We start from the raw sequence: 21,807 nt of genomic DNA, 5'->3' as shown, positions 1-21,807 counted from the left end.
CCCTTCCAGCTCTATGACTCTATGAATCTGAGCCCTTCTGCATGCCAAGCAGTCACATTTCCCCCCTCCTGGGCTCAGAACCACCTTCCAGAATCAGCCTCTCTTAAAATGCAGGCGTTGCCACTGTTTTACCCCAGTGAAGACCTTGTACACATTTAGACCCTGTTTCCTGGAGTTACGTTGCTATGTTTGGTGTAGTGGTTAAGTGCGCGGACTCTTGTCTGGGAGAACCGGGTTTGATTCCCCCACTCGCAGCTGCTGGAATGGCCTCGGGTCAGCCATAGCTCTGGCAGAGGTTGTCCTTGAAAGGGTAGCTGCTGCAAGGGCTCTCTCAGTCCCACCCACCTCACAGGGTGTCTGTTGTGGGGGAGGAAGATAAAGGAGGTTGTGAGCCGCTCTGAGACTTTGAGATTCAGAGTGGAGGGTGGGATATAAATCCAATATCTTTTTTCATGTTCAGGTGGCACCTGTTGGACCAAAAATGTTGGACCAAAGTGTGCCGGAGCCAGGGACTCTGCCAAGGAGAGGCTGTAGAGATGCCTTCCTTGGAAGCTTCTAAAAATGGAAGGGGAAAGAGGGGGGGCTTCAAGATGGCCTGTGAGGATAGCCTTGCTCTAGGGCAGGCAATGGGGGGGGGGACTGAAATGTCTTTCTCCCTCCCATACCCGAGAGCAGCAGAGAGGCCCGAGCGGTTTGCCATCTGGAGCGCAGCGCTGGGCTCCTTCCACCACAGCCTTTCCGGGTTTGTTCTGCAGCTGTGGGGCTGGTGTGTGAGTGTTTAAACAGGCTGGTATTGCACAGGAAACGGCCACCTCCGTGGGGCCCCTGCAGGCCTGGAACATGGGGTCATTGTGTTCGGCACTAATCGCTGCTCTGCGCGAGAAGGCCCCAGGCAGGCCAACGTCTGCTGCGGTCGGAGTCCCACGAGCTAGCAGACCCGGCCAGGTCCACATCTGGTCCCGCCTGCTTGTCCCATAGGTGAGTTTCAGCAGAAACCCCCCCCCCTCCACACACACACACACACACACACACAGCAGGCCTCTTTCCCTCCAGGCTGTGAGGAGGGCACAAGTCCTCCAGCTCACCCTGTCACCGGTCTGGAAAGGCCTTGATCTCAGCGGCCTTCCCCCAGTCTCACTGGCATGAAATGGGGAGGAACGGTGGCTCAGTGGTAGAGCATCTGCTTGGTAAGCAGAAGGTCCCAGGTTCAATCCCCAGCATCTCCAAAAAAGGGTCCAGGCAAATAGGTGTGAAAAAACCTCAGCTTGAGACCCTGGAGAGCCGCTGCCAGTCTGAGTAGACAATACTGACTTTGATGGACCAAGGGTCTGATTCAGTAGAAGGCAGCTTCATATGTTCATATGTTCAAATGGTTATGCCCATCGATTCTTTTGTAGCAGGAACTCCATTACGTATTAGGCCACACCCCCTGATGTAGCCAATCCTCCCAAGAGCTTCCAGGGTTCTTCTTATAGGGCCTACTTTAAGCTCTTGGAGGATTGGCTACATTTGGGGTGTGTGGCCTAATATGCAAAAGAGTTCCTGCTACAAAAAAAGTCCTGGTTATGCCTAGGTGGGCTTCGTCGGGGCAGCAGGAAGAGCCCTGATTCGAAGGAAGGTGGCGTCCAATGTCCCTGTGGTTGCCGGTGACCTCTGATATCATTGCCATTAGCAAGGCTCTGGGAGGGCGGGGCACTGGTCTAAGGAGGAATCACCCACAACTGGCATGGGCAAGGCCGGCAGCGGGCACTCCTCGGCACATTTCACTCCCTCCATTTCATCTCGGTTGGGTTGCTTCCCAGCTCTGGCTGCCCGCAGAAGAGCACCCGCCGTTTGTGCCGCTTCGCTCTTCAGCGAGCGTGTGGTTATCGAGAGTGATCTTTTTTTTTTCCCTTTTGCCCACAAGCTGCGAGAGAAAGATGACCTTTTGATTCGTCAAGCGAAGCCAGGTCACACCCTTGCGCTGGGGTGCCCTGGGTGTAAAACGCCTTTCTCTGGAAACTGCCCTTTCTGTCGAGGGAAGCTCTCGCTGCCCCTTCTCTCCAGTGGCATCGTGGGCATGTGACAGCCTGCCCACAGCCACAGCAAGGGGCTCTGCGTGAGAAGGGCAACATTCCCTCTTCCTGTCCCCAGCTCAGCCCTGGTCCAGCTGGAGCCCGCTTTGCGTCGGGGAGCTGACGGGGGGGGGCGGGGGGTGAGAACGGAGCCACTTCAGCCCGGCTGGGCCCCTTGGGCAGCATGCCTGCGAGCTGCCCCCCGTTGCATCCGGCGCTTGTCTCTGTAGCCTGGCCCCACGGATAAACTCCGGGCCACGGGGCAAGGGGATGGTTCCTCTTATTATTTGCCTCTGGAGCGGATCAGGGTCGTGGAAAGTTCAGTTCCTTTAACCCTCCCGGTTCTGTTTCTTTTCAAGCCGGTGGCACAGGCAGAGCGTTTCCCATTACATCACGAGGGCCTTCGGACATCTCACGGCCTTCCCTCCCCACAACCCACCCACCCCCGCTCCGACAACGGTGGGCCGTTTGGTTTTTTTCCACCTTTAAATGTTTCTGACAGCCAGACCTGGCTCGGGCAAGCGGAGAGCTCTCACCTTTGGCTCTGGGCGAGCTTGCCGAGGGAGACCCCCTCGGTCCCTCCTTCCCTCTGGCGTGCTGGTCCACGCCAGGGCACACAGGCCTGCGGATGGTGCTGCTCCGGGCTTTGATTAATGGCAGCTCATTCCGCTGAGCTCCCAGGACACTCTTGAAAACAAGATGTTTCATTTCAGCCCGATGGCCTCCCTCTGCCCCCATGTTGGTTCCAGCAAATAAACGAGTGCAGATTGTCCACCTGGAGCAGTTTGCAGCGGTGCGGGGGGGGGGAACATGGAAGGGTTTGGGGGGGGCTTTTGGGAGGTCCTCCTTGCCAAGAAACCCCCCCCTTCACCCTACACTGGCCTTGGGAGCAGGTTCTGGGGAAGCTCATGCAGAGAGGGGGAGGTTGGCACAGGGAGGGTTCCATTTCCTGCTTCCAGTTCCCTTTTCTCTTGCTTGCTCAGAGGCTTCATCTCTTGCTTTCTTCGCCCACCTCTCTTTCCCTGTTTTAAAAGAACATTTTTAAAAAGCTTCGGGACACGGGAGGGTGACCCTTTGCCCTTTTGAAAGCTGGTCGTCTCGGTCTACATCCCCCTGCTGTCCCAGCACCACCCCACACCCACTTCTCTTTGCTTAGCATTGCCACTTGCTCTGTTATTGAGGTGCTCCAGTTTCTTAGTTTTGCATCTGCCACATTGGCTGCTCTTCTGGGCCATCCACTGCCCAAGAATGATCACCAGGCAGGCCCTCCTTGGGCTCCAGGAGAGCCAGTTTGGTGTAGTGGTTAAGTGAACAGACTCTTATCTGGGAGAACCGGGTTTGATTCCCCGCTCCTCCACTTGCACCTGCTAGCATGGCCTTGGGTCAGCCATAGCTCTCACAGGAGTTGTCTTTGAAAGGGCAGCTTCTGTCAGAACTCTCTCAGCCCCACCTACCTCACAGGGTGTCTGTTGTGGGGGAGGAAAGTAAAGGAAATTGTGAGCCACTCTGAGATTCAGAGTGATGGGTGGGGTATAAATCCAATATCATCATCATCAATCATTGTCTTCTTCTCCTTCTCCTCCTCATTCCATCCCTCTTCCTCAGTTGTAGACAAAAGAACCTGAGATCTGCAACAACAAAACCAGAATTAAGTGACTGAACCTGGGGGAAGGAAGACCATTTGGGCATAATGTCATATTTTTGCATAATTCCTCCCTCCCCTTTTTGCGAGGGGCTGTGCAGTGTGTGGATAGACCCTTCCTCCCACCCCTGCAAACCATTTCTAGCCAACTTTTTGGCTTCTGATGGTTTTGTCAACCATTGCCCCCTGCATGTTGTCAAGCGTAGACTGAAAGTTGCAACTTCTGAAGCTTGCCCACGGCCTGCAAGGTGTCACAGCACCAGCCACGTAGCTCCTCACATCATGCACAGTGATTCTCCTAAGCGCAAATGTACCCAGGGCCAGCCCTGCCACTAGGCAAACCAGGTGATTGCCTAGGACACCAGCCTTCTGGGGGCGCCAAATTGGGTGTCCCCCATGTGACTCAGTGATGTTATCGGTTCAGGGGGGTAGTGCCAGAGGTTAGCCCTTGCCCTAGGATGCCAGACAGTCTAGGGCTTGCCCTGAACCCAGAAACATATGAACATATGAAGCTGCCTTATACTGAATCAGACCCTCGGTCCATCAAAGTCAGTATTGTCTTCTCAGACTGGCAGCGGCTCTCCAGGGTCTCAAGCTGAGGTTTTTCACACCTATTTGCCTGGACCCTTTTTTGGAGATGCCAGGGATTGAACCTGGGACCTTCTGCTTCCCAAGCAGATGCTCTACCACTGAGCCACCGTCCCTCCCTAAACGAAGCAGGTTGTGGTGCCTTTGCATGCCTGCTGGTTGGTTCGTGCATCCCCATGATTGACTTGGCTTGGTGGCAGGGAAGGTCTGGAAAGGGTGCAAAGGTCAACATGCACTCCACCCTGCCCCGCCAGTCACCCCGCTAGCTAGCGGGCTTGAAACATCTCTCCTACTTCAGACTCCCTCCCCCGCCAAGATTCAACTTCCCCGTGCAAGTACTCCTCAGTCCAGGGCATTGTGTTTCCTCTCATCTCTCCCTTTCCTCTTTTGATTTCCTCCGTGTCCAGATGGAGGCCGATCTGACTTTGGTGGTGGTGGTGGTGATTACTCTGCCAGGGGCTTCTGTCGTGCCAAATTATCATTATTCATATTTGGAAAAGTGTATGTGTGTGTGTTTGTGTGTGCAATGTGCTGTCAAGTTGCTTCCGACTTAAGGCAACTTTTGTGAATTTATGACCTCCCAAACATTCTATCATTGACAGCCTTGCTCAGGTCTTGCAGACTGAAATATGCAACGCTAACTATATGCACGTGCGTTGTTTTTGGAGTCAAGTACAAGGGAGAGGAAGCATCCCCCAGTTTTCACTGAACAGCAACTGATTTGACACTTAGAATTTTCGTAGGGTTCGGTGGTGTTCCTCTGTTCCCTCCCCTCTCCCCTCTCTCAGTTTGCTCTGGCATTCTCCGGACACAGAATTCTTCAGAGCATTCAAGGTCTAAGCCTGAAATGAAGCCTCCTTCTCCCCCCCCCCCCCCAAAAAAAAGTATAGAGGGCTGGTAAAAGGGTAGAGAAGTCTGGTGTCAAAAGCCACCTCCTGGGCAAAGAAGGGCAAAGATCCTGTGAATAAGGCAGATCATGAAAAGGAGGACAGGAAGGGTTGCATCAGTGCTTAGTTCTCGTAGCCTCTTGGTGTTAATTGTGGTGACTCTTATCTGGGGAAAACCAGGGTTGATTCCCCACTCTTCCACTTACAGCTGCTGGAATGGCCTTGGGTCAGCCATAGCTCTCGCAGGAGTTGTCCTTGAAAGGGCAGCTGCTGTGAGAGCCCTCTCAGCCCCACCCACCTCACAGGTGTCTGTTGTGGGAGGAGAAGATATAGAAGATTGTAAGCCGCTCTGAGTCTGATTCAGAGAGAAGGGTGGGGTATAAATCTGCAGTTTTCTTCTTCTTACACTCCCAGGTAAATGCTGTTCAGCACTTCGGGGTCAGGCAGCAATTTTTTGCCAGCCCAGGGATCCTGGAGGTTTTTGCCATCTTCTGGGCATGAAGGGTCACTCTGGATGTATGTGTGTGGGAGAGGTATTTGTGAAATTCTTGCATTCTGCAGGGGGTTGGTCTAGATGACCTTAGAGGTCCCTTCCAGCTCTATGCTTCTAAGTGTTGGGGGGTTGTTACTAACATTAGCATGAGTCTGAACAGAAGTTGCCACGCTGAGTGTGTGTGTGTTTTTAATTCTCCACACTGAGGAACTTGGAGTCTTGTTTGGTTGGATTTGGTTTAAGCTCCATGGGTCATGTGGAATACTGTGCATGATTCTGGTCACTGCACCTCAAAAAAAGATATCATAGCATTGGAAAAAGGGCAGAAAAGGGCAACTAGAATGATTAAAGGGTTGGAACACTTTCCCTATGAAGAAAGGTTAAAGCGCTTGGGGCTCTTTAGCTTAGAGAAACATCAACTGAGGGGTGACATGATAGAGGTTTACAAGATTATGCATGGGATAGAGAAGGTAGAGAAAGAAGTACTTTTCTCCCTTTCTCACAATACAAGAACTTGTGGGCATTCAATGAAATTGCTGAGCAGTCAGGTTAGAATGGATAAAAGGAAGTACTTCTTCACCCAAAGGGTGAGGAACACATGGAATTCATTGCCACAGGAGACGGTGGCAGCTGCAAGCATAGAAGGCTAATATAAAGGCTCCTAAATATATTCCGAGGGACTTTAACAGTGATCAAAATGGGCAAAAGTGGCGCTCTGCTCCCCAGCCAACAGGGGGAGCCCCTTGGCCAAGGGTATTCGGGTTAGCCATGCCAAGGCACAGGTTCTCAAGTTCCTTCTCCTTCCTTCTTCCTCTCCCGCAGAGTCACAGTGGACGTGTGGGCAACACTGGCCAACTTCTGCAACATCCTGACAGCCGTGAACCAGTCGGAAGTGCCCCTCTACAAGGACCCGGACGAGGACCTGGCTCTGCTCAGCCTGGAGGAAGATCGGCTGCTCTCGGGTTTCGTCCCGCTGCTGGTCGCCCCTCAAGAGCCCTGCTACGTGGAGAAATCCTCGGACAAGGTTAAGGCCAGGGCAGAGTGCTCCTCCTCCTCCCTGCGGTGTCTCTCTTCCCCCCCCCCATCCCTTTCCCCCCCCCTCCCGCTTTTCTTCTTGGGAAGCATTTTTTTGCAAACGGAACATGATTAAGTCATTGAGAAAGGGTGTTAAGGGAAAATATCGACCTTTTAGCCGCTGACATCCAGCTCTGTCATGAAAACCCCTCTTGACTTCCTCTGCTGTGTGTGTGTGTGAAAGAGAGAGAGAGAGAGGGAGTGTGCAAATGTGTGTGTGTGTGTGTGTTTGCTTACTGGCATGCTGTATATACGGTCATTTCCTCCCTTGTTTAAAGAGTGCAGCTTGCATTGGCAGTGCTCCCCCTCTGCTCCAAATGGCTTGCATCACGCTCAGAGCAGCCTCCTTTTCTCTTCCCTCCTCCCTACCCTGGCTGGCCGCAGGACCCTGCGTGAGGAGGAAGCAGGCAGGGACTGTCTGTCTTCCTCTGAAGAGGCTGCTGGGGAAGCAGCAGGCACTGGAATGTGGAACACGAGAGGATGCCCGGCCGGTGCCCTTGCCACCCACCGCGGCTCACAGATTCCTCCCCCCTACCCACCTTGCACTCACCCCTTAATTCTTCTCACCCCTTCCTCAGTGTTCTTGGGAGCTGCGGGGAAATATTGGGTGGGCACCGTGGAGGTTACCCAGGTGTCTGCTGACCAGGGAGGGAGCCCGCTTTGCAGAAAGAGGGTCCCAGGCTTGACTCCCTCCTTCTCACCAACATCTCCAGAAATAAAGCCTGTCAGAAGCTCTTTCTCTGCTGGGGCGTCAGCAGAAGGCAAAACTCAGCTGCCTCCGTTTTGGCACGTGTCTCAGATCTGACCAATCAGCATGTTTTGTTTCAGGGAGAATTTTTCTGTCAGGAGCGAGAAGGCTTGGTTGGTTCACCTCCATCCAGCGCATGCGGCTTGGCTCACTGACACAGATCTTTGGCCCTGTTTGGTCTCTCTGCTCCGCGTCTGCTGCCTCTCTGCTTATTTCATAAGCCAGCCTATGTCTGCCTGGCAAAGGAAGGGTTCTGGGTGCTTGCTACCAGCTCTGGGACACTAGCCCTTTTCCTTGGCTGCTGAGAGACAGGGTGTGTCCAGGGCTGATGGCAATGCCAGACTGTCGCAGCAACCCAGTGGGCTGAGAGCCTCTAGAAGCGGCCCTGACCACCTGTGCAGAGATGGCTGAGTCTAGGGAGACTGAGCTGGATGTTGGCTGACAACAGGCCGGCATGTCGGCATGCGGTGGAGCAAGGGGGGTGGAAGAGGGCAGAGCGGACACTGGCTTTCCTGGGAGCTCCAACATAGGTGTCAGGAGCACCCCCTGAGATCTTACAGCCAGGGCCCTCCAGAGCTGATCCTTGCTGGGGCAGAAACCCTGCTACCCTACCCCTTCCAGGGAGTAATCATGGGTGTCTCTAACTCTCAGCCCCTCATGTCTGGGCCTTGCTACAGGCAGGGCAGGCCTGGCAGATGCTGAGAGGAGCAGGGTGGGGCAGGACTAGGAAGAAAGCTGCCTGGAAAGGTAGCCAATGGTGGTGGACTGTGCCTGAAGGGCAGGCCTCTGGGCCAATAGGAGAAAGGGACAAGGGAATCAGGAGGCGGCGGGAGGTTCAAAAGGGGACCCCGAACAACAAGCTGGGGATGATAAGCAAGCTGGAGACTACAAGCTACCTGGTTACGGTGGCAAACCCCCTCCCCCTCCATCTGAGGCTTGTGGAGCGTCCCCCTTCACACCCCAATGCCATGGCTAAAGGTGGCACTGCTCTTGGGGCTCAGTCAGAGCATGACAGGGTGAGGCTCTCCAGCCTGTCCCTTGAGCAAGGAGACCAGGGAGTGGCAACTGGGCTTGCAAGAGGAAAGCTGGCATTTTGACACCCTCCAGTATTTTGCCCGCAAGGTAAAGGGGAGAGAAATTCTTCTTGGCCTTTGCAGACTTGAGCTGGGTCCTTGTCGGTGGGCATCTTGACACACAGTCAGGGAAAGAAGTCTATTACATGCCTATGATAAATCAGGTTCCCTAGGTCCACCTAGACAGGCTCCAGGTGCAGTACCACCACGGAGAGCGGCATCTTTTTCTGTTGGCACTCTCCGTTGGAACTCTTGTTCATAGACCATGGTGGTAGCAAGCACGGGGGATTTTCTTGGATCCAGTGGGAAGAATGAGAGGGATGCATAGCTGAACTAGAAGTGTTGGATTTCCTATAGAATTTATTTGGGAATATCCTCTGGGAGGGGAGGATGCCCCAGAATCCTCCCTTTCTTTTCATGGCTGGTTTGTCCTGGAAAGAGTTCCCAGGAAGGGAGGGAGGGCTCTTTTCGAAAAGAGAGCCCATCTCATCCCTTTAACTTCTCAGTCAATGCTGTGCAGGAGTTGAGCACCTGCAGAGTTTGGAGAAAAGCCGCATGCAAATGGGGCTTTATGGGGGCTGTGTGCGTCTGCGAGAGCGAAAAGCCTCCTTGGTTCTCTGCGGCTAGAGGAATGTGCAGTCTTTGGGATTTGCAAGGCGGGGTGTATGGAGAGGTGATCCGCACATGTTTCTAGTCCCTAGGGTAGCGAAAATTTTTATAGGTTTAAATGTATGTCTTGCCATATTGTCGTGTTGCCAGCAATTGTTTATAAAACCTTCCTCTGGTGGTGGATGGAAATGTAAATTTTACAGAAATGTTGGAAGTCCTGAGGAAAAAATGGGGTTTGGGGTACTTTGCGGGATGGTGGAAATTTGGAGGGGAGTTGAAATGCACACAATACCTACTTTCTAATCTATTCCACTACATAAAATGCTTTATTTGTAACATACTGTATAAAAATTATACTATTTATGAAATTTAGAAGTATTAATGCCTTAGTTTTCTTGTAGCAAAATTGCAGATAATACACAGTTTTGTGACAACAGAGCAAGTAGGGATTTGTAGGGGGGGGGGGGGGGGGGAGGTAATCCGTAGCAATCACTGGCCCTCTTTCAGGACTGGAAATGCCATCCCGTTGAAGGAACTGTGTGGTTGGATACCTCTGAACTCTTCAGGAATAATACACATTTTAGATCTAATGCTGTGGGTTGTTTTACATATGCTACACTTTTGAAGTGACTATAATCTTGTCTTAAGTAGCATTTGACTCCTTCCAAAGGAGAAAATGTTTCCTATGAGTGCTTCCCAAATTTTGATTTTTTTCTGTGCTTTCCCCCCCCCCTTTAATCCAGGCCTTCACATTGCTTTGATGGAGTAATTAATGCATTCCGAACAAAGTTTGAGTCGAGTGGCACCTTTCAGACCAACCAAGTTCTATTCAAGGTGTAAGCTTTCGTGTGCATGCCCATGGCTACCCACCCGAATCTAATTTATTCAAGTTGTGGAATTTAGCTTTTCTTGTTACAGAATTCAGGGAACCCAGTATAACACTCAGGGTTTTCTTTTTCTGGTGTAGAGTATACAGCGCTCTTATCTGTCCAGCCAAGCACCCCTCTTCGACCCCGGTCCTTCTTTGCTTGGTTGGTGCTTGTAAAGGTGCAGTTGGAGGCAGCTCTGTGTGATGTTACAGGAAGGATCAGCATCTGGCATTGCTGGGCAGAATTCTGGCCCTCTTGTTGAATTTTGCAAGGCAGGCACAAGCCAGTTGGAGTATTGCATACAATTTGGAATACTGTGTACAATTCTGGTCACCGCACCTCAAAAAAGATATCACGGCATTGGAAAAAGTGCAGAAAAGGGCAACTAGAATAATTAAAGGGTTGGAACATTTTCCCTATGAAGAAGGATTAAAACACTTGGGGCTCTTTAGCTTGGAGAAACGTCGACTGTGGGGTGACATGATAGAGGTTTACAAGATTATGCATGGGATAGAGAAGGTAGAGAGAGAAGTACTGTTCTCCCTTTCTCACAATACAAGAACTTGTGGGCATTCAATGAAATTGCTGAGCAGTCGGGTTAGAACTAATAAAAAGAAGTACTTCTTCACCCAAAGGGTGATTAACACATGGAATTAACTGCTACAGGAGGTGGTGGCGGCTACAAGCATAGACAGCTTCAAGAGGGTATTAGATAAGCATATGGAGCAGAGGTCCATCAGTGGCTGTTAGCCACAGCGTATTGTTGGAACTCTTTGTCTGGGGCAAGTGATGCTCTGGATTCTTGGTGCTGGGGGAGGGGGGGGGCACAGTGGGAGGGCTTCTAGCCCCACTGGTGGACCTCCTGATGGCACTTGTTTTTTTTTAGCCACTGTGTGACAGAGTGTTGGACTGGATGAGCCATTGGCCTGATCCAACATGGCTTCTCTTATGTTCTAAGCCTCTGTGACCTCCTAGATCCCCAAGTGTTCTCCTTCTCCCCCCCCCCACCTCTTGCTCAGCTTCCAGGAGGTCACGGGCTGCCATCCCTGGATCAAGGCCAGGGCCCTTTTTGAGGGGCATCTGCTGGAGTTGGCTACAGGAAGCTGGAACTTGAAAATACATCAATCAGAATTTACAACCCCTTTGTTGCCCAGGCCAAGGGTAGACAGTCCCGGGGCCTCGCCAATCGCTTTGGCTCACCAACATAAAGCCTTTGCTTGGTGTCGCCTGCCAATCACGGTGTCGTAAAGAAACATTCCAAGCAGCACATTTCCCTGCTCAGCAGGGGGGGGGGGGGGGGACGGCTGTAGAAGCAAAGCCCGTGCAGAAGCCTCCAAACATCTCAGAATCAGAGGGGAGAGAGAAGAAAGTGGGGTGGGGGCGGAGAGGGGGTTTAATGGAGCAATAAATCTCGGGCACAGATTCCAAGGGAAAGGCTCTCACCTGGAACTCTCCAGTGCCGAGGCTGCTGAAGTTTTCTGGGGCGCTGCAGATTGGGGAAAACAGTCCCGCTGTCGGCCCACTTAATTGATGTCCGCCAGAGCTGATGTACTGCCAGCTTGTGTTGGCTCCGCTCCAGCATTCTGTAATTTTTGGAGCCAGGTGTGAAGCGATTTCTGTTTCGTCTTGTTCCCAAGCACCTACAGAAGCCTCTTGCGTCCCACTGGGGGCTGCAGCCTCCAGGAAGGAAACAGCTGTGCAGGTAGATGGGGAGAGGCGGGGGGAGGACCACTGAGCTCTTCTTGCTGAAGGGCCTGTCATGCAGCACTCAGGTGCAATTGCACACGTGGGATTGTCTCCCACCAGGTGCCCTGAGCTAAAAGTCCGCATGCGCGCTCTGGAAAGAGTTGCATTGCTCTGCAGGGAGAAGCGAGGAGTCGTGGGGACCGGTCAAGAGAGAAGGGCCTTTTGCAGGAGAGAACACTGTTTTTTGCCGCCGAGATTCCTGTTCTTTGTTCATAAAATGAGGGGCAGCCACTCCCCTTCCCTGGGGTTGACATTGCAGGCTGAGCCACGAACTTTGTTTTATACTGTGTCTTTGCCCTGTAAGCCTTGTAGTAGACAGGCAATCTAGGCATTTTTAAAACAGGCACGCAGGCAATTCTTAGGCAGCTGTCACCTCTGGCTCCGTTTCCCAAGCCTTTTTCACACAGATGGGCAAGTTTGGTCAAAGAAACCCCATGCTCTAGCTGCTGAGCGGCTCACAGTTGTGGTTGCTTCCGGTGACATTTCCACACTTAGAAGGCAGAGCAGAAGAGAGGTTCAGGGCAGAGGTGGCCAAACTGTAGTTCGGGAGCCACACATGGCTCTTTCACACGTATTGTGTGGCTCTTGAAGCTCCCACTGCCCCATCAGCTGACTTGGAGAAGGCATTTGTCTCCTTAAATCACTTATCCAAGCCAAGCCAGCTGACTGCTTGGAGAATGCATTTAAAGTTAAAGTTGCTTTCTTTCCACCACTCCCTTTCTCTTCCCTTCCCCTTCTATTTTCTTTCCTTCCTTCCCTTTCTTCCTTCCTTCTTGCTCTCAAACATCTGACATTCATGTCTTGTGGTTCTCAAACATCTGACGTTTATTCTATGCGGCTCTTATATTAAGCGAGTTTGGCCACCCCTGGTTTAGGGCATCCTCCCCTGGGCCCCTGGAATGTGAAGACCAAAGCACTCCTGGACAAAAAGAGTCTGAGAACTGAGCAGGAGCGAGACCCCTCCTCCTGAGTAATCCCTGTAGGAGTGCCAAACCAAGCACTGGGACTGGAGGAACTGAGAGGGATCAGCTGTCCCGGAAGGGAGTCTTTAGTTCTCAGAGGAACCAGAAGGACTTCCTTGTGCCTCCACCTGTTCTGTCCCCAGATGACAGCTAACCCACCTCCTTCTTTCTCACGTGTTCCCTTCGCTGCTGTTGAGGTCATCTTTACCTCCTTCCCCTTCCAAGCCAGTGGTGCATGCTGGAAAACCAAGCAAATGAAGGCGGAGAACAGTCCTCCTTTAGTCTAGGAAGGAAAGGGTCCCCTGCGCAAGCACCAGTTTTTTCCGACTCTGGGGTGGCATTGCTTTCACAACGTTTTCACAGCAGACTTTTTACAGGGTGGTTTGCCATTGCCTTCCCCAGTCATCTACGCTTTCCCCCCAGCAAGCTGGGTACACATTTTACCAACCTCAGAAGGATGGAAGGCTGAGTCAACCTTGAGCTGGCTACCTGAAAACCCAGCTTCCACCGGGGATTGAACTCAGGTCGTGAGCAGAGCTTAGGACTGCAGTACTGCAGCTTTAACACTCTGTGCCACGGGGCTCTAGACTGCCTTATTAATACGCCTTGACCTGGATGTCTCAGGCTAGCCCAGTCTCGTCAGCTCTGAGAGGCTAAGCAGGCATAGTATTTGGATGGGAAACCACAATGGAAGTCCAGGGTCACTACACGGAGGCAGGCAACCGCAAACCACCTCTGTTCAACACCTGTTGCTTTGAGAAGAAGACTGCAGATTTATACCCCACCATTCTCTGAATCCGAGACTCAAAGCGGCTCACAATCTCCTATATCTTCTCCCTCCACAACAGACACTCTGTGAGGTGGGTAGGCTGAGAGGGCTCTCCCAGAAGCTGCCCTTTCAAGGACAACTCCTGCAAGAGCTATGGCTGACCCGAGGCCATTCCAGCAACTGCAAGTGGAGGAGTGGGGAATCAAACCCGGTTCTCCCAGATAAGAGTCCGCACATTTAACCACTACACCAAACTGTCTCTCGGAGAAGGTGACGGATGCTCCTTTAGTCTAGACTGCCTTATTAATATGCCTTGACCTAGCCGAGTCTTGTCACCTCTCAGAGGCTACACAGGGTTGGCCTTGCTTAGTATTTGGATGGGAAACCACCAGGGAAGTCCAGGGTCACTACATATAGGCAGGCAACCACAAACCACCTCTGTTCGATGCCTATTGCTTTGAAAACCCCACGGGGTTGCCGTAAATTGGCTGTGACTCTATAGCACTCTCCGCCACTTTAAATATTCAGCTTTTTAAATCACTTCGATGTCTTCGGCAAGCATTTGTATTCAAAAATGATATGGGGAAATTTAGGTGGTAGTGTTTGATCAGGTAATTCGTTATGAGTTTTGATGTCCTGAAAAGGTTAAAGGGGCTGCACGTTTTTTAATAGATGGTTTTTAATTCAGATACTTTGAGAAACTGAGAACGGCAAACCCCATCTTGAGAGAAAGCCCCCCCCCCCGTGCCTCCTCTAAGATGGCGCCTGCCTCAGCTGAAATAGAAGAAACTGGGCCCTTTTTCTTCAAAAACTATCTTTTTATTCATATGCAGATTTATACCCGCTGAAATAATTAACTAATCCTTTAGTACAAATAGGATCCATTGACCAGAATATGTTTTGAGCAGCGGGCAGGAGACAACCCTGACTAGGGTGGCTGGAGAGAGGGAGCAGAAGAGACTGGCTCAGGAAGGTGCACCTTGAAATGTGTGCAAACTCCCCACCACCACCACCACCCCAAAATGGTCTGACCAGTTTTCTGCCCGCTCCGTATGGACTTCTTGGCAGTACGGAAAGCTCATTGGGGATTCCCTTGGTGTTTGCTGGAAGTTGAGAAGAGGGCAGCAAGGGGAAGGTCCAGTGGCCTGAGGATGGGAGTATCAACAACCACTAATACATGTGCAAGATCAGCTCAGGATACCAGACTTTCTTCCACCAGCGTGATGCTGATCACTTTCCTTTTCTATCCCCTCCACAACCCTCCAGGTGTCCCTGACCCAGCACTGTGTCAGGCAAGTGCTTTCTTTCCTGATCTCGGGGGCGGGGTGGGGGGTGAGACCAGTGCATGCAAATAGCTTCCAGGGCGGGGGAGTTTCTCCAGCTGAGGGGATCGCTGTGGTTACTTCTTGAGAGCCAGTGTGGTGTAGTGGTGAAGTGTGCGGACTCTTATCTGGGAGAATCGGGTTTGATTCCCCACTCCTCCACTTGCAGCTGCTGGAATGGCCTTGGGTCAGCCATAGCTCTCGCAGAGTTGTCCTTGAAAGGGCAGCTGCCGTAAAAGCTCTCTTAGCCCCACCCACCTCATAAAATAAATAAATAGGGTGTCTTTTGTGGGGGGGGGGAAGTAAGGGAGATTGTGAGCTGCTCTGAGACTCTGAGATTCAGAGTATAAGGTGGGATATAAATCCAGTATCATCATCATCTTCTTTAAAAAGAAAGGTAGTCTGCTTTTCAGATCTGGCCCTGGCTTAGGAGGTTTGCATGGGGTCTTAGGTGTCCCTTTTGTGAAAGTCCAGTGAAGAGAGAGAAGACATCTGTTTGATTCTGGTCTTGCTGCCAGGATTTGGTCCCAGACTCCCTAGGGCTTAAGAATGGCATGAGCCTCCTTTTGGAGGCAGAAGTAGGCAGAGCCTGAGCAGGTTCTCACCACTTTCTCAGCAGTTCAGGGAGCCAGTTTGGTGTAGCGGCTCAGTGCTCAGACTCTTCTCTGGGAGAACCGGGTTTGATTCCCCACTCCTCACGTAACTGCTGGAGTGACCTCGGGTCTGTCACAAGTTCTGTCAGAGCTGTTCTTGAAAGAGCAGTTCTTGAAAGAGCTCTCAGGGTGTTTGTTGTGGGGAAGGGAAGGGAGTTTGTAAACCACTCTGAGACTCCTTCGGGTAGTGAATAGCAGGGCTGGCCCTGCCGCTAGGCAAACTAGGCAATTGCCTAGGGCGCCAGTCTTCTGTAGGTGCCAAATTGGGTGCCCCCCCATGTGACTTGATGACATTATCAGTGCGGGGGGGGCGGTGTGCCAGAAGTTAGCCTTGCCTGGGGTGCCAGACAGTCTGTGGCCAGCCCTGGTGAAGAGCAGGGTATAAATAAAGTCTCCTTCTCCTCCTTCTTTCTTCTTCTCCTTTGTTTTCCCCATTCGGGTGTTCCTTTTCCATCGGCTGCAAAATATTAAATATTGTCACTGGCCTGTTATCGATCTCCAGATCAATACCCGCAGAAGGAAGGGGGGGGGGGACCGCACCTTGCCCTCTGGTGCCCATCTCCCCCCCCCACTGCCACGTATGGCTCCCAGCTCCCCCCCCACCCCACCCACATTATTTCCTCCCCCGCCACCTTCCGCCCCCCTGCCTCGGGCTGGAGCCCCCTGCAGCCTTTTCCTGAGCTGTGTCTAGGGAGGAGCTGGCGTCGTGCCAGGTGTCATCACTCGCAGCAGTGCCCTGCCATTGGAAGGGGGGGAGAGAGAAAGATAAGATCAGCCGCTCGAGGTGATGGCACCGTTTCAAATAAACTAGGCATGACCCAAAGCTTCCACTTCAAATGGGGAATGAAATTGCTTCATCCGTTTGACAGCTCGCTCCATGAAAAGAAATTTATCTTCTCTTAATTGCTTCAGATCCTGAGAGGGCTGCATACAGTAATTCCAAGGAGATAATTATATCAAATTAGAAAAAGATGTGGCCCTCTGTTGAGGATCCAAGGAGGCCGTGGACGGAAGTACCACTTCGAGCGGCCCCCAGAACGTAGCGGTGCCAGAATCCCTTCGGAGAGTCCAGCGGGACAGGAAGGGCGTGGCACAAGTTTAGCGATGCCTGCAGCCGATGGTGCTTCCAGTCCCCTCCCTCCCCCCCTGCCCCGGTGCTCGGTGAGAAACCAGGCGCCCCTCTTGAAAAGAACCATGTGGAATGTTAGGTTGCCCCCGGTGTTTTGTGAGGGCTCAAGTGCCATCGTCCTGCCAGATGAGAAGGGACTGGACTTGTCCCCAGTGGTTTGTCTCCTTTGCTGCCCGCCCCTGTGCCCACCATGCCTCTCCTATCCGCCTCTTCCTCCCCCTCCCCATGCCAGGGTGTCTGCTTAGGACCTGGGAATAGATACTGGGTTGCCTTGCTCAGAGCACCACTTCGGGCCGCTGGAACCAAGGAGATCATTGGCCAGAGGCCCTTAGTGGTGACTAGTGTTCCCTCTCAGCTGAGTTAGTGTGAGTCAGCTCACAGTTTTTTAGCCTCCGGCTCACATAGTTTTGTCTTAGCTCAGGAAAAATGGCCCCAGAGCGAACTAATTTATGCAGTAGCTCACAGCTTTAATGCTAGTAGCTCACATAGTAGAAACTTTGCTCACAAGACTCCACAGCTTAGAGGGAGTATTGATGGGAGAGTATTGATGAAAGAAGTCTTCCTTCTTGGTGGCAGGTTAAACTGCAAAATGGTGATTGTAGAAAGTAAAGAGGCTGCTTTCTCCATTCACCCCTTTGCAGTGGGTGGGAGAAAGAGTAGTTTGAGAGACATAGAATCGTAGAGTTGGAAGGGAGACATCCAGGGTCATCTAGTCCAGCCCCCTGCACAGTGCAGGAAATTCACAAATACCTCCCCCACACACACACATCCATTGACCCCTGCTGCATGCCCAGAAGATGGCAGAAAACCTCCAGAATCCCTGGCTAAACTGGCTACCCCAAAATGAGGAGGAGGAGGAAGGAGATGATGATGATGATGATGATATTGGAGTTATATCCCACCCTTCTCAGAGCAGCCACAATCTCCCTTATCTCACTCCCTCACGACAAACACCCTGTGTAGGTGGGGCTGAGAGAACTCTCCCAGAAGCTGCCCTTTCAAGGACAGTTCTGCGAGAGCTATGACTGACCCAAGGCCATTCCAGCAGCTGCAAGTGGAGGAGTGGGGAATCAAAACCGGTTCTTCCAGATAAGAGTCCGCACACTTAACCACTACACCAAACTGGCTGTCATGAACATTTCCCTCGTCATGTAAGAAAGGGCCACAAGAATTAAGCAGTGATCCAACCCCTCCTGCCCTCCTCCTTGTGACCTGTGTGGGTTCTTGGAACCAGCATTGCTGTCAGATGTCCCTCTAGCATCTGTTTAAAAACCTCCAGAGAAGGAGAGCCACCACCTCCCAAGGAAGCCTATTCCACTGAGGAACCACTCTGTCTGGAAATTCTTCCTAATGTTTAGTCAAAACATCTTTTGATTTAATTTCAGCCTGTTGGTTCTGGTCCACCCTTCTGAGGCAACAGTAAACAACCCTACACCATCCTCTTTATGACAGCCCTTCCAGTATTTGGTGATCATATCACCTCTCGGTCATCTCCTCCAGGGTAAACATACCCAGCTCCTTCAGCCTTTCCTCACAGGACTTGGTCTCCAGACCCCTCACCATCTTTGTTGCCTTCCTCTGGACACGTTCCAGCTTGTCCGCTTCCTTCTTAAGTTGTGGTGCCCAAAACTGAACACAACACTCTAGGTGAGGTCTAACCAGAGCAGTGTAAAGCGATATCATCACTTTGCATGATCTGGATGCTACACTTCTGTTGATACAGCCCAAAATTGCATTTGCCTTTTTAGCTACCATGCAATGCAGCCCTCTGGTAAAGAATTCTCTTGAGCCTGAGCCAGCAAGACTTGATGATGGTGCCCAAATTGGGCAGCTTGTGGCTGGGATCCCCAAAGAGCATCTCCTTGGGGTGAGCATCGTATTGGCTGCCTCTTCCCTAGATGAAGGGTCACAGACTGCTCTGATAGGTCTCCTGTTTCAGCAGATGATGTAGTGACAGAGGAAGAAGAAGACGACTGCAGATTTATACCCCACCCTTCTCTCTGAATCAGAGACTCATAGTGGCTTACAATCTCCTATCCTCCCCCCACAACAGACACCTTGTGAGGTGGGTGAGGCTGAGAGGGCTCTCACAGCAGTTGCCCTTTCAAGGACAACTCCTACGAGAGCCATGGCTAACCCAAGGCCATTCCAGCAGGTGCATGTGGAGGAGTGGGGAATCAACCCCGGTTCTCCCAGATAAGAGTCCGCACACTTAACCACCACACCAAACTGGCTCTCAGGAAAGATACTCAACATGCTTAGTTGATATAGAAAAGAGGGGGGGGGGGGTTAGAAATAATACTCTGCTACCCAGTTGTACCAGGCTCCCCAGGCACAGAGTAAAAACCGGAGGCCTTCGAATGGAAATAGAGCCTGTGCATGCCCAACTCTTTTCCACTCGCTCTTGTCGCTGCAAAGTGACTAAGATGAGGGATAAAAGCCCCAGCAAAAAAATGCTGTTTTTTCCTACTCAGTGTATCTTGTAAACAGTGTTCCCTCTAAGCTGAGTTAGTGTGAGCTAGCTCACAGTTTTTTTAGCATCTGGCTCACACAATTTTATCTTAGCTCAGGAAAAATGGCCCTAGAGCGAACTATTTATGCAGTATTATTAGGGTTTGTAGAATAGAGTTGGGCATGCACAGGCTCTATTTCCATTTGAAGGCCTCCGGTTTTTACTCTGTGCCTGGGGAGCCTGGTACAACTGGGTAGCAGAGTATTATTTCTAACCCCCCCCCCCCCCCTCTTTTCTATATCAACTAAGCATCTTGAATATTTTTCCTGAGAGCCAGTTTGGTGTGGTGGTTAAGTGTGCGGACTCTTATCTGGGAGAACCGGGGTTGATTCCCCACTCCTCCACATGCACCTGCTGGAATGGCCTTGGGTTAGCCATGGCTCTCGTAGGAGTTGTCCTTGAAAGGGCAACTGCTGTGAGAGCCCTCTTAGCCCCACCCACCTCACAAAGGTGGGGGGAGAAGAGATAGGAGATAGGGTTTGTATTTATGCAGTAGCTCACAGATTGATGCCAGTAGCTCACGAACAATGTTCCCCCTAAGCTGCAGAGTCTTGTGAGCAAAAATTCTTCTTTGTGAGCTGCCAGCATTCAAGTTTTGAGCTACTGGCATTAGAGTTGTGAGCTCCTGCATCAATCCTTGTGCTCTGGGGTCATCCTTCCTGAGCTAAGACAAAAATGTGTGAGCTGGAGGCTAAAAACCTGTGAGTTAGCTCACGCTAACTCAGAAGGAACCCTGCTCATGAAGCAGAATTTTTGCTCACAAGACTCTATAGCTTAGAGGGAACATCGCTGGTAGAGCTTCTTTCACTCACTCATAGCTGCACACAAACGTTAGACCTTAGAGAAATGAGCAGTGGAATCTCCAACTAAACCTCCCTCAGATCTAGGTGTAGCCGCCTTTTATCTGTTAAAACATCTCCTTCATTATGTTGCGCGCTAATTTGCTGTTCGACCACTTCCTTATATATGTGTGGGCTGGTAAATTCCATTTCATTGTATCTGAGGAAGTATGCGAGCCCAGGAAGGCCTTGAATAAAACTTTGTTGGTCTTAAAAGTGCCACTGGACTCTCTAGCTTTGTTCGATCGGTTAGATTAGCTACGAAGCCCACAGCAAAAGCAAACTGACTGACAAAAGCCAGGCAATGCCAGCAGCAAGCTGGTTGATTCCTGGAAATCCCAGATGCTCAGTCAGCCCTTATTGATGAGAAATGCAGCTGTAGGTAGACTCTTGTCTGTGGAAACGGGGAGCCAGGTTCGCGCCAGATCTCTAATGTTGCAGAGATAGGACAGAGAACAATGCATGCACTACCCAACGGGCATTGTGGAGTGTGCAATTTCTCATAAAAATGCCAGAGAACAATGTATATGTACTACCCTACAGGCATTGTGGAGTGTGCAATTTCTCATAAAAATGCCAGCGCGAAGGCATGTCTTGTCGCCTGCAAGAATTTGCAGAGTTGGTCTTGCGTTGCTTTGCTGGATCAGGCCCCAGTGACCCTTCTAACCCACGTTCTGCTCCCAGCAGCCAGCCTCCAAAAGCAGGGCTTCGATGGCATTTGGCCGTGCTCTGCTGTGAGTCTGGGGAAGTGGCACTCCAGAGCATCCCGATTTGGAATACAGAGATGCCGTCCTCTGCTCTTTTGGCTGATAGCCATTGATCCCGCTTGAATTTGTCCTTGTTGAGAGCTCCTGTGCCAGTGGCCAGTCCTAAGAACACAAAAGCCGTGTTTGGGTCAGACCATCGAGTCCGGCAGTCTGTTCACAACTGCAGCCAATCAGTAGCGTCTGTGAAGCCCACATGCAGGATTAGAGCAACACCTTCCCACTGTGCTCCCTAGCAACTAACCAAGAGGCATACTGCCTCTAGTGCTGGAGGGAATAGGTATCCATCGTGACGCGTAGCCATTGATAGCCCCGTCCTGCATGCATTTGTCCTCTCTTTTCAAGTTGGAGGCTATTGCCACATCCTGTGGCGGTGAGTTCCACAATTTAACTGTGCTGTGCGAAGAAGTGTTTCCTTCCTCTTGTTGGTCCTGAATTTCTCAATCTTCCGCTCAGTTGCAGTGTACTTCCTGAAGAGAGTATTTGTTGCCTGAGCATCATGTGTGAGCAGCCCTGACCAGGGTTCCCTCTAAGCTGAGTTAGTGTGAACTAGCTTACAGTTTTTCAGACTCATATATTTTTGTCTTCGCTCAGGAAAAATGGCCCCAGAGCGAGCTAATTTGTGCAGTAGCTCACCACTTTAATGCCAGTAGCTCATGAAGCAGAACTTTTGCTCACAAGACTCCACAGTTTAGAGGGAATATTAGCCCTGACCCAGATAAACCAGGCTAGCCCGACCCCGTCAGATCTCAGGAGCTAAGCAGGGTAAGTCTTGGCTAGTATTTGGATAGGAGACCTCCAAGGAATACCAAGGTCGTGACTCGGAGGCAGGCGATGGCAAAACCACCACTGTTCGTCTCTTGCTTTGAAAACCCTGCGGGGTCGCCATAAGTCAGCCGTGAGTTGACGGCACCACCGATGCGTGAGCATTGGTCCCAGTGTTCCAGGACAATACCCCAAAGGTAATCCTAACTCCCCCTCCCCTCCCCATAAGTATTCACAAGGGCCTGTCTCTGACAGGCTCCTTCAGGCAAGCCTCTCTTCCCTTTTAACTTTGGCAATGTCAAAGAAAGT

General features: G+C 51.4%; 1 protein-coding gene across 2 annotated transcripts in view; it reads left to right on the top strand.

Annotated features, from left to right (window-relative positions):
- Positions 1–21,807, top strand: part of SMG6 (SMG6 nonsense mediated mRNA decay factor) — a 118,540-nt gene that overhangs the window by 65,497 nt on the left and 31,236 nt on the right. For both annotated transcript variants that reach the window (XM_060258774.1, XM_060258773.1), the window contains exon 13: positions 6,487–6,688. In XM_060258774.1, coding sequence (XP_060114757.1) covers positions 6,487–6,688 — 202 coding nt within the window. The remainder of the gene's footprint in view (positions 1–6,486; positions 6,689–21,807) is intronic.

This window comes from Heteronotia binoei, chromosome 18, assembly GCF_032191835.1.
Source record: "Heteronotia binoei isolate CCM8104 ecotype False Entrance Well chromosome 18, APGP_CSIRO_Hbin_v1, whole genome shotgun sequence".
NCBI classification, from domain to species: Eukaryota; Metazoa; Chordata; class Lepidosauria; order Squamata; family Gekkonidae; genus Heteronotia; species Heteronotia binoei.
This window is presented reverse-complemented; position numbering and strand designations above follow the sequence as displayed.